At 50.4% G+C, this 15,318-nt stretch overlaps 1 protein-coding gene across 5 annotated transcripts in view; it reads left to right on the plus strand.

Moving 5' to 3' along the window:
• Window positions 1-2,908: 2,908 nt before the first annotated feature.
• Eps15l1 (epidermal growth factor receptor pathway substrate 15 like 1) overlaps window positions 2,909-15,318 on the plus strand; it is an 82,657-nt gene continuing 70,247 nt past the window's right edge. For 3 of the 5 annotated variants that reach the window (XM_028787794.1, XM_028787796.1, XM_028787798.1), the window contains exon 1: window positions 2,909-2,997. In XM_028787794.1, the coding sequence (XP_028643627.1) occupies window positions 2,965-2,997 (33 nt within the window). In that variant the 5' untranslated portion in view covers window positions 2,909-2,964. The remainder of the gene's footprint in view (window positions 2,998-15,318) is intronic. The other 2 variants (XM_028787795.1, XM_028787797.1) reach the window with 1 other exon arrangement.

A 15,318-nucleotide genomic window follows, 5' to 3' on the forward strand; every position in this document is an offset into this window, starting at 1 on the left:
TGTCTGCATGGTCATTTGTCCAGATTCTGAAAAACAACCCCCTGTTTGTGTTAGGGTCCCCCATGTTCTCCCCAGACCCCTGTGTCTTCTAAAGACCCCTATGACCCCAGTGTCTGCAACAAAGTTTCTGTGGACTGCATGCGTTGGCATACTCCTTTAATCTCAGGACTTGAGAGGCAGAGGCAGACAGAGATCTGTGAGTCCCAGGCCAGCCTGGTCTATGTAGTGAGTTCTAGCACAGCCTGGGACACATAGTGAGACACTGTTTTAAACAATGTGCTTTTTTTTTGAGCCTCTTATGTTCATGAAATAAAAGATGGTAAAATAAATTTTAAAAATATTTTGTTTTACTTTTAAAGATTTATTTATTTATTTATTTTTGTAAAATTTGTGTGTCTGTACGTATCTGTGTTTGTACTGTACTACATGCAGTTGCCTGTGGAGGTCAGAAGTAGACATCAGATCCCCTGGAGCTGGAGAATGACATGGTTGCTGGGAACTGAACTCAAGTCCTCTGGAAGAGCAGCCGGTGCTCTTAACCACTGAGCCATCTCTCCAGCCTCTCTATTTTTCTTTTAAATTATTTTAAAGATTTATTTATATGTACAAGTGTTTTGTCTATGTAGTGGTTTGAATAAGAATGGCACCCATAGGTTCATATATTTAAATGTTAGGGAGTGGCACTATTTGAAAGGATTAGCAGGTATGTGGCCTTGTTGGAGGAAGTGTGTCACTGGGGATCGGGGTGAACTTTGAGGTTTCAAAAGCCCACACCAGCCTCAGTGTCTCTGACTGCCTCTGGATTAGACATAAGGGCTCAGCTACTGCTTTAGTAACATACTTTCCTGCTGGCTACCATGTTTCCTACCATCATGGTCATGGACTCCAAGCCTCTGGAACTGTAAACCCCCAATAAACTCTTTTATATGTTACCTTGGTTGTGGTGTCTTATAGCAATTGACAAGCTACCACGTGTTAGGATGACAGGTATGTGCCATCATACATGACTATATTTCCTTAAAAAACCTTTTTTGAGACACTGCTTCACCATGTAGCTCTGGCTAGCTTATAGCTCCTTATGTAGACGGGGTTGCCTACAAATACACCAAACAGTTGGAGCTCTGATTCTGCATCTTGAGTGCTGAGATTGAAGGCATGCGTTACCACACCTAGCTGGCAAAGTTTTTTAAATTGTAGACAGACGAGTCTGTGATTAGGATCTCTCAGAGGATCTCAGTTCAATTCCCAGCACCCACATCAGGCACTGGACAACCTCTGGTTTCCCGGGATCTGATGCTCATCTTCTGATTTCTGCAGGCATGTGCACTTATGTGCACAAACACACACATACACAGAGCTTTTAAAACAAAGCTCTGTGTCATGCGTGTGGTAAGGCAGCTGCTCACTCACCGTCCATCACCCTGCTCTCCAGCACATGGAACAGTGTGGGTGGGGCTTCCTTCCTCCGCTTAGTCTAGAAATTCACAATTGTAACCCAGGGCTTTGTCTCCTGCATGCTTCTAGATCTTGTGCTGCTGGCAATCAGGGTCAGTCACACCTACCTCAAGAAATCAAACCAAGGGGGCTGAGTGTGGTGGTGTGCACCATGTTTCCCAGTACCTATGTAGTGGTTTGAGTGAGGATGTCCTAAGGGGCAGCAAGATGGCTCAGTGGGTGAAGATGCTTGCCACCAAGGCTAACAACCTGAGTCCTATCTCTAGGACTCATGGTGGAAGGGGCCATCCAACTTCCAGAGAAGTTGTCCTCTGATTTGTACACATGCAGTCTGAACACATACCCACACACTAAATAAAAGGATAGTAAAAATATGTAGGTGCTGGAGAGATGGTTCAGTGGTGAACTAAAAGCACTTGTTGCCTTTTTCAGAGGACCCAGGTTTGGTTCCCAGCATCCATGTGGTGCTTTATAAGTATGGGAAACTCCAGTTCCAGGGAACCCTGTGCCTCCTCCTGACCTCTGTGGGCACTAGGCACAAAGGTGGTGCACAACCATCCATTCAGGCAACACACAAATCTTTTAAGATGGAAGTTAAAATGTAACTTTAAAAAAAAAAAAGACAGAAGGAAATACCAGGGTAGCTGAAGAGACGGTTAGTTGGTAAAGGGTGCTTGTTGCTTTTCCAGAGAACCCTAGTTCGGTTCCCACTCAAATCGGGTTTGGGGGCTCATAAGTGCTCTTAACTCAGCTCAGTGGCTCTAACAACTTCTCTCTTGGGCAGGCATTGGCATGAGCATGGCAGGCATATACACATTAAAAACAAAACAAAACAAAAAAACAAAAACCCACCAAATGTCAGGCTACAATGTCTGCAAGCAATCAGAACCCAAATCTGTTTTAACAAGCATACTGGGTGGTACTAACACTGGACATGGCCCAAGCTAGACTTGGGTACCACGGTACTTGGTTGTGTGTCAGTGACCTGTGTGTTCCCATTTCCCCGGAGACAGTTCAGCAAACCCTAGGCGTTAGTAGAGGCTGCTAGAGTAGAGAGGTTAAGACGGTGCTGGGTTTAGCCAAGTTCCGATTCACAGACCCAGACTAGGAGGGGCAGGGAGCTAGAGCCCAGCGGCCAGAAAGGGAGTCCTACTGCCCCTTGGAGTCTCTGCCTCACAGGAGCACTCTGTGCTTTAGGCTCCGCCCTCGATGTCACTCGGTCCGGCCCACTCCGGTTAGGCTCTACGCCGGAGCCTTCCCCATAAATGCCCCGCCTCCAGCCAGAATTGCCCCGCCCTCTCCGGGGCTGACTGTGGTCGAGGCTCCGCCTCCTTACTGCAAAAATCTCGGGAGGCCCTGGATTCCCATCTGCGCACGTGTACTCGGGTCTTGTGGCCTGTCATTGCGCTGGCTGTGCTGCGCGCGCATCTCATCCTTCTTTCGTACTAGTGCGCAGGCACGGCCCCGCCCCCCTTCCGTCGGCACTCCGGAGGCCGAGTCCGCACGAAGATGGCGGCGCCGCTCGTACCTCTCTCGCAGCAGGTATGGTGCTGGGGTGCGCCGCGGGGCGGTGGGGACGGTGGTTGCCGCGGGAAGGCAAAGACGTCGCGGAAGCGCGGCTTCAGGGGACCGCGGAGGCGGAGGCGCGCGCTGAAGGCTCGGAAGGCGGAGTGGCGGGGGCCGGGCGGCTCTGAAGGTGACAGGCCGGCGCGGCCCGCGTACTCTTGCGCCGGCTGCCCCCCGAGCGGCTGCGAAGAGGTGATGGGGCGCGGCCGCTGCTGTGTCTCCCCGTCCTGGAGCCTGGCCAGGCTGTGTGTGTGTCGGGGGGCGTTCTGCGAGCCGCGTCCCGTTTCGTTCCCGCGGTGGCGGGCGAGGACGGTGGGCCCGCCGCCAGTCTTTGTCTCCCTCGGGGTCGGGCGTCGGGGCGGGTGGTGTCCCAGAGTGGAGTCGCAAGGGGATCGGGACACTCCCGCTTCGCCTCCGGCCGCCCAGCCCTGTTTCCCCCCGGGAGCCGCTTCCGCTGCTCTGCGCCGTGCGAGAAGCGTGGATCCTACGCCCCCAATGGTGGGCTCCAGTCTGCGTCCTCAAAGTCGCTGAATGTTTTTCTTAAGCATATCAAACGCCACGGGGACGTACAGAAAAGCCGTGAGAAGGCCATTGTGCTAGCAGAAACATTGATTGATTCATTCATTCATTCTTCAGCCCCCCTCTAAGGTTCTTGGGGTCAGGTGCTTGGTAGCTCAGCAGTCTCACTGACAAGGTCTCTGGTGTCCTGCATGTGACACCCGTAAGAATTAGAAAGTATTCCTGTCCTGCTAATTTGCCAAAATACCTGTTTGTTCCCCACTGCACAGCATAGATTATAAGCACTTTGCTAGAATCGTCTTTCACGGCCTCATGGTTACCGGTGAGGAAGCATTTTATATTCACATCTCAGGCCCCAACTCTTCCAGAGTGTCCTTGAAGCAAGCTTCTTAGCCTCAGCACATCAGTTACCTCATTTGGAAAATAGAGCTATAAATGCAGTAGCAGAAAACTGTGGAAAGCACATTTTGCCTAACACATCGGAAGCTCTTTTGTTACCATCAATAAGTTTGGGTGTTTGGGACTAAGACCACAGCAAGTATGAATGCCAAAGCCAGTAAGAACTGCTTGGCAGGCTGAGGCACCCAGGTCACTTGGTCTGAAGGAGAGGGAGATGCAGGGTGGTTAAGTCCTGAAAGACCCAGCCACTCAGCAGCCTTGACACTATATTAACATGTGGAGACCAGTGGTTAGTAATTAACGTGTTCTTAAGGTACCTGTGATTGTCCTTTGTAAATGGTTAAGGATCAGACAGATAGGAGGTGTGTATTGAGATGGAGCCTTGCTATGCCACCCAGGCTGGCTTCCAAGTCCTGGCCTCTCTGCATCCTCCTGCTCCAGGCTTCCACGTAGGAAGATAGAGGACCAGCTGTGAGTGTCCACCTCTTTCCTGACAGGTTCTCACTGGCCTGTAGTTCATTAGTTAGGCCAGCCTGGCTCATCAGCAAGCCCAGGGAGCCTCCTGTCCCTTCCTCCCCAGTGCAAGTACAGTGCATCCTGTGGCACTTTTATGTGAACTCTGGGGATAGAACTTGGATCCTCATGCTTTCAGGGACAAGTGTGTTACTAACTGAGCTGTCTTCAGTCCAGTCATTACCTCTGAGTTTTTGAGGAAAGGTCTTTTTAAATTATGGCTAATTTTGACATTAGCCATAATTTGGATTTTTAAAAATTTGGGCCATGGTAGTAGCTGATGGTTATTGAGTGCATGGGAGTTGGATACATGCTGTCAATTTTTTTTTCAAACACCAGAATATCAAGGAAGCAGTTCCTGGCGGTACGTCGTCAGCTCTCAGCTAGCACTCCAGTAACAGGTCTAGGCTAGCCTGGGCTGTATCGTGAGGCTTTGTCTGGGGTGGGGGGCTCTATTTTACTGGTAAACTAGTTACAGTAGGATGGTGTTTTGTCATACTGAGATGACAGACCTTGTTAGAACCTTCTGGAATAGAATCCTGATTCTTCCTCCCCATGCTCTCTGTGGCTCCACGATGTGGTCAGCTTTCTGTTCCTTACATACCTAGTTGTGTCGTCTGTCAAGGTGTCCCTGAAGTCCTTTCTTTGAAGCTCTCTAGCCTTTTCTTCTTCTCTGGTTCAGCTCCTGATTTCTTCTCTTCTTTCAGCAGCACCTCAGATATCATCCTTCCCAGAGGCCTTTGCTAGTGGCGGCACACAGTCATGTGCGCCTCATACAACGCTACAGTTCTTGTGTGGTCCTCAGGACACACTTGCGTGTCTGTTTGCTGTTTCTGTGTCAGACCTGTTGCCAGTGGAGAGACACTCAGAAAGTGTCACCTAAGTGGGCATGGGGACTGTGACTGTGCCTGTGTGGGATGGATCTGTGGGTGGGAACAGGAGTTGAACCAGTAATTGAGGAGACATGGCCTGTTGTGGCTCACAAGTTCAGGTGCTTTCTGAGATGCTTTCCCTACACCCTTCTGTTTTGTGGTGATTCTTCAATTTTTTTGTATTTATTAATTTATTCCTGTATGAGGGGGTATGTACCGTGGTGCATGTGGTGATCACAGGACAATTCTCCTGCATTGGTACTCTGTGTGAGTTCCAAGTCTTTCCGTGTAGCTCAGGCTGACCCCAAATTTCTGCTGATTAGTCTGCCTCTAGGGGACTGTGATCACAGGCCATGCATGGTCACTCCCTACCTCCTGGTTAGCAGAAAGCCTGGGTCAGGACCCCCACACCTGCTTTTACAGAGGCAGTGTGCTAAGGGTTGGGCTCTGGGTTTCACACATGTTGGGCACTACTCACTGATCAATCCTTACATTTATGTGTGTGAGTGTGTGTGTGGAGGTCAAAGTACAACCTGGGAGTTGATTCTCTTCTTCTACCATGTGGGTCCTGGGCCTCAAAGTAAGGTTGTCAGGCTTGGTGACAAGTGTCCTTGCAGAACCATCTCATTGGTACTAAGTTGCCCAAGCTGACTTTGAACTCATGGCAGTTCTCTGCCTCACCAACCTAAATGCTGGGACTACAGGTCTAAGCCCTGTGCTCAGCTTCTTTACCTGCCCCCTTGTCTTAAGATTGATTTACTTACATTTATGCGCATGTGTCTGCCTGAGTTATTTGTACCAAGTGTGTGCAGGTGCCCATGGAGGCAAGAGAGGGTGTCAGATCCCCTAGAACTGGACTTTGATGTGGGTGCTGGGAACTGAACCTAGGTCCTCTGCAAGAGCAGTAAGCACTCTTTAACTGCCGAGCCATCTGTCCAGCCCTCTGTGTTTGTACTTGCAGCTCAGATATAGATGTAACTATTACCCAGGCCTTTAGAGCAAGCCTGACAGCTCACTTAGGATCACAAGGGAAATAGGGCATGGAGAATTCTGGGATACCATTTGGCTGAGGTGTTCTGAACAGAAGGCTGTGGTGTAGTTGAGCCTTCAGTCACAGGACCAGGCAGAGTCCTTGCTCCTTTTTCTCATCAGCCCCAGGGGATGTTTCCTGTTGCCCTCTGTCTGCTCTCCTCAGTCCCATCTTGACCTGCCTCTCACACCAGATTGCTCATGAGTGACAGCTGACCTCCAGGCCCCCTTTCTCTTTCAGAGGTTCTGGAACAGAGCCTGAGCCTTTACACACAGCCTCCTCCTGTGTCTACTCAGCTTCCTTCTCTCTCCTTGGGTTTTTTGGGCTTCCCCCATCTCTCTGTCCCCCTCTTTCTCTCTGCTCTCTGATACCAACCTCCATGCTCAGTACTCTAAACCTGCCTCCTGCAGACTCTGACACTGTTTGCCCCTCTGGGGACTGCTGGACTCAGGTATTGGCCACTTCCTGAACTCGGCAGTTCTGCAGGGCACTGGGTCCTAGGCCTGTCGCATTGTGCATCAGTCTTGAGTCCTCCTTGTCCTCCTGCTATCACCGTGGCATCTTCTAACTACTATTCCCTGGCTCCAGAACCTCTCGTGGCTTGCATTCTCCTTAGGTGTGTAGCTCTGTGGTAAAGTACTTGCCCTCTCAAAGTGAGTCTCGGACTTGTGAGCTAGCACCCCACAGTCCTGTTCTGGTTCTTTCTGGCCCCACCTGACCTTGCTGACTGGCCTTGCTATTCTGGTCTCATGTGCTGACCCCTGGCTTTCACTCTCCAATGTTGATCCTGGTGCTGAGGGGCACTGGTAGTCTGCTGTCTTCCTTTTCACCCTCATGGACCTGAGATTTCATTCTGCCCATTGCATCTATGGGTTCTTTGTTCGTAGTAAGGGTGCCCTAGGCTATCCAGCTCCCTCCGGTATCATTTCTTATGTCCAGGGGATTCGGTGACACTCTCATGAGTCACAATCCATGATTGTAGGTCTTGATTGTTTCTGGTGCTCTGGATGAAGCCCAGGCCCTTGCATGTGCCAGGTAGTGCTTTATTGGCAAGCTACACCTCCCAGCCCCTGTGAAAAGAATCTGTTATTGGATGAGAAGAAGCTGAGACCCATAGTAGTCAGGTGACTTGTGAAAGTCCCATAGCCATGGGTGGCACGTTAGAGTTAAGCCATTGGTTGCCCGCTGTGGAGCCCCTCCCACCCCCTTCTTCCACACAGTCTGCTGAGCCCCCGCCTAGTGCTCTGGCCAGGCTAGTGTGTCTGGATTGCATGCTGAGGGCCAAGGGACGTTCGTCTGTCCCCTTGTGCCTGTGCTGTTTTCAAAGCTCTTTTTGGAAGGCTGGTGACTGTGCCATTGCCTTGATTGGACAGAGAACAGGGTAGGGGCAGATTTGGCCTCTGCTGGAGCTCCATCCAGAGTCCCTGGCTGCTTTGTTGACCTGCAGTGCCTGCTTTTTGCTGACTCCTGAGGCCTTGTCAAGCAAGATCACATGCTTTCTCCCTCAGCCCCAGTTCCCATGACTATCTTTGAGCCTGGGTCAGCTGCTCTGAGGACCCAAGTAACTGTCTTTATGTGAGGTGGATCGGGAGGCTGAGCTTCACTTTGGCCTCCTCAGCTTGGCTTCGCTGGAGCAGCCAGCGTCCCTATAGAAAGCTGTTGTATGCAGTGGATCTAGGTGGTCAGCCTATCATCCAGCATTAGGGAGGCAGAGAGAGGTATTTCTTTGAGTTGAGGACCAGCCTGGGTTACATGGTTCCAGGCGAGGCAGAACTACATGGTTAAACATGACTAAACAAAAACAGTAAACAGAGAGGGTGGGAGGGGGAGAGGGAGAGCTCGAGTGAGAGTTCGCACCAGCAGGCTGTCTGTCTGAAGTTAATCATCTTGGACACCTTGGTCTTTGTTGTGTTTGCTGACTGTGTAGAGGGGTAAGCTGAGGTCAGAACCATCTGGTCCCTGGCTGGGTTGTGCCTGGCAGCCTCACCTGGCCTGGCTCTCTGACCCAGCTCTTTTTATTGTGCTGCAGTTTCCTATCCTGGAAGGATTGTTTTCAGGTACCAGTATGACATTGATATCACTGGCTGCCTGCAGTGACTGTCTCTTAGAGCACCTGCCTATTGCTTATATATCCACTGTACTTTTTTAAAGAACATTTTTATATTTGTGTGAGTGTGAACATGCCACTACTGTGTGTGGTGAGAGGACAACTTGTAGGAGTCACTTTTCTCCTACCTTGTGAATCCAGGGCTGGAGCATGGGTCTTCAGGCTGGACTCTGCCTGCTGAGCAGCCATCTGGCCATCTTTATGGTCTGCATATATTGTATGCATTTTGGGGGAGAGGGTTAAGACAGGTATTTTACCCAGTCTGCTCCTGAACTTGCCATTCTGCAACCTCAGCTGCCTAGCACTGACCATACTTGGCCTCCACACCTCTTTGTTACTGTGGGTGACTTAGGGATGGTAGGAGGAAGATGTTTTGATAAATAGCACACTGGTGTGTGCCTAGACTGCAAATGAGTCCTAGACAAAAACTGATTAGGTGGCTGCTTGTCTAGAGGCTGGCCTGAGGCCAAGAGTTGCAGGGGGAGTGACACCTAGTCACTGTCTCAGGCAGGGCAACAACTTGCCACTGGACAAGGTAGTGACTCCAATGGTCCAGGGCATGATGGACTCCACTCCCTGTGGAGTTTAAGCCGTTAACCTCTGTGTCTGATGTGGGCTTAGAAGCAACTGTGCTTGGTTTGCTGTGTATTCTAGGCTAATGGTTTCCTCTACTCTCCATCCCCTATGATCCCTGCAAGGTTCCAATGGCACAACAGTTGGGGCCTCAAGCCTCTGCTGCCTGATCTATGGGAGAGCTTTCACCCTCTGATTCCAGCCAGGGTTGCCTCTTACTGACTGAAAGCAGTGAGAGACACCAGAAACCCTGCCTGAGAAGGGCTGCCCCCATCAGCGGGCGGCACACCAGGGTTCCCATGCCTAGCACTCCCTGCCCTGTGGGCTGTCCTGAGGCCTTGGCACCTGCAGTGTCCTGAATGGAATACCCATCTCCTTCCTCTCTGTTCAGCTGCTCTGCCTGCCTCAGCTGCCTAAGCTGTCTCCTCCTCCTCTTCTTCCTCTTCTTCCTCCTCTTCTTCCTCCTCCTCCTATTCCTCTTCCTCCTCAGGAGAGCCTTTTCTCACAAACAGCTGGCTAGTGTGATGGACTCTCTGTGCTTTGCTACATGTCTGTTTGTGATTTCTATATTATTGCAAACTCTCTGTCTCTCTGTCTCATTTAAAACAAAACAAAACAAAACATATCTTGAGACAGGCTGTCATGGTGCCCAGGCTGAAGCAACCTAAGTAGAGGATGGTGACCTTGCAGTATGATCTCCCTGCCCCTCCCTCCCAGAGTGGGGATGACTGGCACACACCACCAAGACTGTGCTCTACCAACTGAGCTATAGCTCTGATCTTAAGAAATTTATTCTGGGGGGTAGAGAGATGGCTCAGCAGTTAAGAGTACTGAGTACTTACTCTTCCAGAGGACCTCGGTTTAATTCCCAGCACCCACATGGCAGCTTACAACTGTCTGTAACTCCAAGATCTGACACCCTCATACAGACATACATGCAGGCAAAACACTAAAGCACATAAAATAAAAATAAGTTTAAAAAAATTTATTTTGAGGCATTGTGTCTCAGGCTGTCCTGAAAGTTTTCATCTCCTTGCTTCAGCCTCCTGAGTAGCTGGGCGGCCACAGCAGCCACTGTTCTTAGCTTGGGAGTTCCTAGGTAGAGTGATTGATCCATGATGTATTACCTCTCCCGCCCATGCCTCATTATTCATTCTGTATCCCAGGGTGTGGCTGCATGTTCAGTACAGAGCTGTCATAGGAGTCCCGAAACCCTGGGTGGAACTGGGTGGCGGGGCATGCTGGACGTGGGTGTGCAGTGTCAGATACACAGTCCAGAGGAAGCAGTAACTGTGGACCTCGAGATGCTTAGTGCATAAGGCACTTTCCACCAAGTCTGATGATTTGAATCCAGTTCTGGAAGCCACATAGAGAAGAAGAGATTAGGGGTTGGAGAGATGGCTTAGCAGCTAAGAACACTGACTGCTGCTCTTCCTGAGGTCCTGAGTTCAATTCCCAGTACCCACATGGTAGCTCACAACCATCTGTAATGGGGATCTGATGCGCTCTTCTGGTGTGTCTGAAGACAGCTACAGTACTCATAATACATAAAATAAATAAATCTTTAGAAGGAGAGATTCAACTCTTACAAGTTGTCCTCTGACTTCCACAGGCACTGTGCCCATGCATGTCCTCACAGTAAACAAATGAATGAAAGAGATAGCCATTGGCTGTGCACACCAGAGGCTGAGACCAGCCTTAAGCTCCAGGGCAGCTACAGGCCACACCCCCCTCTGCTTTACCTCTTTGGCACGGCTGTCCATTGGAGGGCGGAGAGGGCCTCATCACAGGGACCTATAGCCTGCCCTTCCTCCAGCCTCCTAGCCCTTAATTTTTTGGTGCTGGGAATAGAAGCCATCAGCTTGCACATGCTAGACAAATAACTGAGGACAGTTTTCTTTGCTGGGAAATGTAAAATTGAAAAGCATACCCCTTTTGGATTAAGAGAAGCCAATTTTCAGGCTGGTATGGGACTAGTATTTAGCAGCATTACCCCCATTGGGCTGGATGAGCCTCAGGTCATGCCCCTTGTCCCCCAATCTGTTGGAGTCCCAGATACAGCTGTGCTCTGGTGGGGTCTGGCAGGCGTTTACCTCTTGGGTTTTGTTCTGGGGGGGAGGGTCTCTAAATTTATCTCTTTCACTCCTGGTAGTTTTGGAAACTTGGGATAGGAGCTGGGAGTCTGGGACAAGTGGGGCATAGGACTGCTCACACTGGACCATGTGAAGAATAGGGCATAGCTTGTGGCAGATGTGTAGAGGCCCCGAGTCCTTATCTCTGCCCCTGCAATGCCAACTCCCACAGTGTGAAAAATGGAAGGAGAAGGAGGGTTTAGGACTGGCCTCCGTGAATCAGAACTTAAGAAGCACCTTTCTCTCAGTTCGGGCCATAGGCACAAGGGCAGGAGAGACACACTGCCCAGGACAGTGGCTCAGTCCTGGCTGGGGATCGGTCAGCCCCAGCACTCAGCACGGAAACCATTGTGACATCCAGAGGTGACAGTGTCTTGATGTTTTATGAACCTCATCAGACAGGAAAAGAAAGGAAGGGTGGGGTGCTGCCATTAGTGTGACTGAGGTTGAGCCAGCAGGTGTGTGTGTGTTTGTACGGGAGTGCATTAGCCTGCCATGATCTCGTTAGGGTTTCTGAAATTGATATGGGGCATTCAGAAGAGACAGTCTGAGATGGTGAAGTTGCTCTGCCTGTTCCTCTAGTTAGGCAAGAAAAAGGTTGGTTTGTCCTCCTAGGCCTAGTCCACAGTACTGTGTTCTTGTCATTGGAAATGGTTGAGGAGAGGCTTCATGTTGGCAAGTGGGACTGCAGCATATGGTGGCCAGAAAGAGGGCACGCTGGCTTTTGTTCTTCCTTGTCTAGAAGTGCCTTTGACCCTGGTCCTTTCACCTGGCCAGTTTACTCCTGTTTGTGTCAGTTGACTGGACAATGGCTCAAGATCCTGGCACTCAGCACCTGCTGTCTAAGGACAGTAGTTGGACAGTGACCAAGGCTGATGATGCCAGTGATGGTCCAGAGTGAGAAGGAGGGATGGGCTGGCTCTACAAGGGTCAGGGTGGGTGTGAAGAGTCCTGGCAGGTTGGAAGCATCCTAATGGAGGCCAGATACATTCAAACCCAAATCCTGGTCCCTGTGCTCAGGTAGGGGACAGTGAGTTAGGCAGAGGTAGAGTCACTTATAGAAGAAAGAAGATGGCCCTGGGGGCCATGAAGGAAAGGAGTCTCTTAAGGCCCAGGGCATCCTTGCAGACACAGTGCTGTGCAGAGTGGGCTTCTCTAGAAGGTGGGGGGTGGCCCTGGGTGTGACAGACAAGCCTGCTGAGCTGAGGTACCCTTTGGGGTGAAGACCCCAGGTTTGCCAGGATACTGTTCAAGAACAGGCAGAGGGGAGGGTAGACTATGATGGGTGGTGAGCATGTGGTGTCTGAAGTCTGAGAAGTCATGGCTTTTGGGTACTGTTGCATCTGTTGGCTGTCCCTTGGATACACTGACTGTGGAGGCTATTTGAAACAGTCTTCCTCTCTACTGCCCTGGGTGCTTATAATGATGTCCTTGAGGGATGCAGAGTCATCCTGCTTAGTCATACTTGTGTCTCAGCTTCTGGGAGGTCAGTCTTGCTGGGGCTGTAGTTCACGCAGCCCTCTGGTTTGCAGGCCCTTCCCAAGGCTCTCACCCCAGGCTCTCAGCGTAGTGTGAACAGCTTTGTTACCTAGCGTGTGCTCTTTTACCTGATTGAATCCCACCCCAGCCCACCGTCGTCTCTCCTTAGTGTCATTATCACCGTTGTTTGTGATGGGGGCTTCACTGTTTAGCCCAAGCTGACCTGGCCCTCCCTACTCCTGGGATCACTTGTGTGACGTGTGGCTTCTGTTCTCTCTGCTGAAGAGTCCTCTTGCTTCCGTTTTGAAGCCCCTTAATGTGCCACACGATCCCTGTCTCTCTCTCATCCTGGACTCCTCTGTGGACAGTCCTTCATGAAGCCTAAGCGTTGTCACGTACACTGCATCCTCAGGCTCTGGTTGATAGAATAAGGGAGCAGGGGAGGAGTGGTGGAGCCAAGGGCCTCCTGTTTGGGGTCATCTTCTGCGCAGGGTTGGAGAGGCTTGAGTGGAGGCAGGCTAGAAGGGAATTTCTAGGGCAGGATGAACTTTTCCATCTGGAGCCATGTGATGTGATTGAGTCACTGCAGCTGAGGACCACCAGGCTTTGGTGGTGGGTTTTGGAGACTGAGACTCTAAAAGGTTGTCTGGGGCTGGAGAGATGGCTCAGTGGTTAAGAACACTGACTGCTCTTCCAGACGTCCTGAGTTCAATTCCCAGCAACCACATGGTGGCTCACAACCATCTGTAATGGGATCCAATGCACTCTTCTAGTGTGTCTAAAGACAGCTACAGTGTACTCATATAAATAAAAAATAAACAAATCTTTAGAAAAATAAATAAAAGGAGGTCTACTGTCCCAGGGCTGCCCAGCAATCCAGGGCTGGGCTAGGAAGGAATCCACATCTGTTGGATGGAGCTATTGGCCCCTCCACAGGACTGCTTAGCTGTCTCTGTTTTCTGAGACAAGGTTACCTTGGCTCAAGCTTGCCTACACAACTCACAGCCAGCCTCCTGCCTCTCAAGTGCTGAGGTGACTGGCAGGTGGGACTGCTTGCCTTAGTGAGTCAAGTTAAGGTGGTTGGAGGAGCTGGCAGAGGGTGGTGGTTTGAGTAGGGTTGGCCCCCATAGACTGATGTGTTTGAATGCTTGGCCCATGGTTAGTGGCACTATTTGGAGGTGTGGCCTTTTTGGAAGAGGTGTGACCTTGTTAAAGCAAGTGTGTCGCTATGGAGGTGGGGCTTTGAGGTCTTAAAAATGCTCAAGCTAGGCCCAGTGTGAAAAAACTCGTCTCCTCCTGGCTGCCTTCAGATCAAGATGTAGAGCTCTCAGCTCCTTTATCACCGATGTCTTGCCTGGATGCTGCCATGCTTCCCGCCATGATGATAATGGACTGACCCTCTGAAAGTGTAAGCCAGCCCCAATTAAATGTTGTCCGTTATAAGAATTGGCCTTGGTCATGGTATCTCTTCACAACGATGGAAACCCTAACTAAGACACAGAGCCAGACAGACTGCTTTAAGGTCTGTTATCTCAGAAAGCTGCTGCAAGTGACTTTTGCTCTCAGGGTCATTTCTTGTTTAAGAGGCTGGGATCTTAGGTCACCTGGTAGCAATTGATGCTCTCTGCTGTCCACTAGTTCCACACATGGAGAGAGGGCACGTGGCCTCTGGTCGGGGTGGGTACACCCAACTAGGGTGTCTCTACATCATTCAGCTCATGGAACTGTTTGGAAATCTGAAAATTTTCCTGGCTCCACTTTCTCATTCACTTTGGTTGGGCCAGGCATTCCAACACATCAGTCTATGGGGGCCAAACCTACTCAAACCACCACCCTCTGCCAGCTCCTCCAACCACCTGTCCTATGGACAGAGAAAGATGGTGCAAGTCCAGAACTCCAGAGAACAGGAAGAGGCAAGCCAGCTACCAAGGAAGCCCTGTCAATACAGTCCCACCACACCATGTGTAGTTTTCAACTATTGGTCTTTTTCTGTGGTACTGGGAATGGAAACAGGACCTTGAGCTGTGGCGTGGGGCTCCATGTCCTCCCTCCTTACTTGACCAGTGTTTGGCAGCTGTGGCCCAAGCTAAGGCATCCTTTCTGAAGTGCTCTGTCAGTCTCAGGAGTCTACTGTCTTGGTCAGTCCTAGCTGCTTACTGTCCCTCTCTGTTCATTTCTGACTCCAGGAGGAACAGCCCTCTGGCCTTTCCTACCCTGCACATCTGGAAAGGTTTTTCTGGTGTACTTCAGGCTGCTGCTGTAGCTGGGGGTACAGATGTGTGCTAGCGCTGGAACCCAGGACCACAGGCACAGCACTCTTCTTCCCATAAGACTCACCTGCCCAGAAAGACAGCTCTTCAGGGTTGGAGAAGAGCCTGGTCTTGATGGAAAAGTTCTCTTCTTTCTCAGTATCTCCAGGTCAGCAGCTGTTCAGGTTCCTGGCAGAGCAGAAGTGCCTGGCCCAGCATATAACAAGGACACTTGCTCCACTATGTTCATAGCAGCCTTATTTATAATAGCTAGAAGCTGGAAAGAACTCAGATGTCCTTCAGCAGAGGAATAGATACAGAAAATGTGGTACATTTACACAGTGGAATATTACTCAGCTATTAAAAACAATGAATTCGAGAAATTCTTAGGTAAATGGATGGAACTAGAAAATATCATCCTGAG

Source organism: Grammomys surdaster, unplaced genomic scaffold (assembly GCF_004785775.1).
Source record: "Grammomys surdaster isolate TR1022 unplaced genomic scaffold, NIH_TR_1.0 125672, whole genome shotgun sequence".
Lineage (NCBI taxonomy): Eukaryota > Metazoa > Chordata > Mammalia > Rodentia > Muridae > Grammomys > Grammomys surdaster.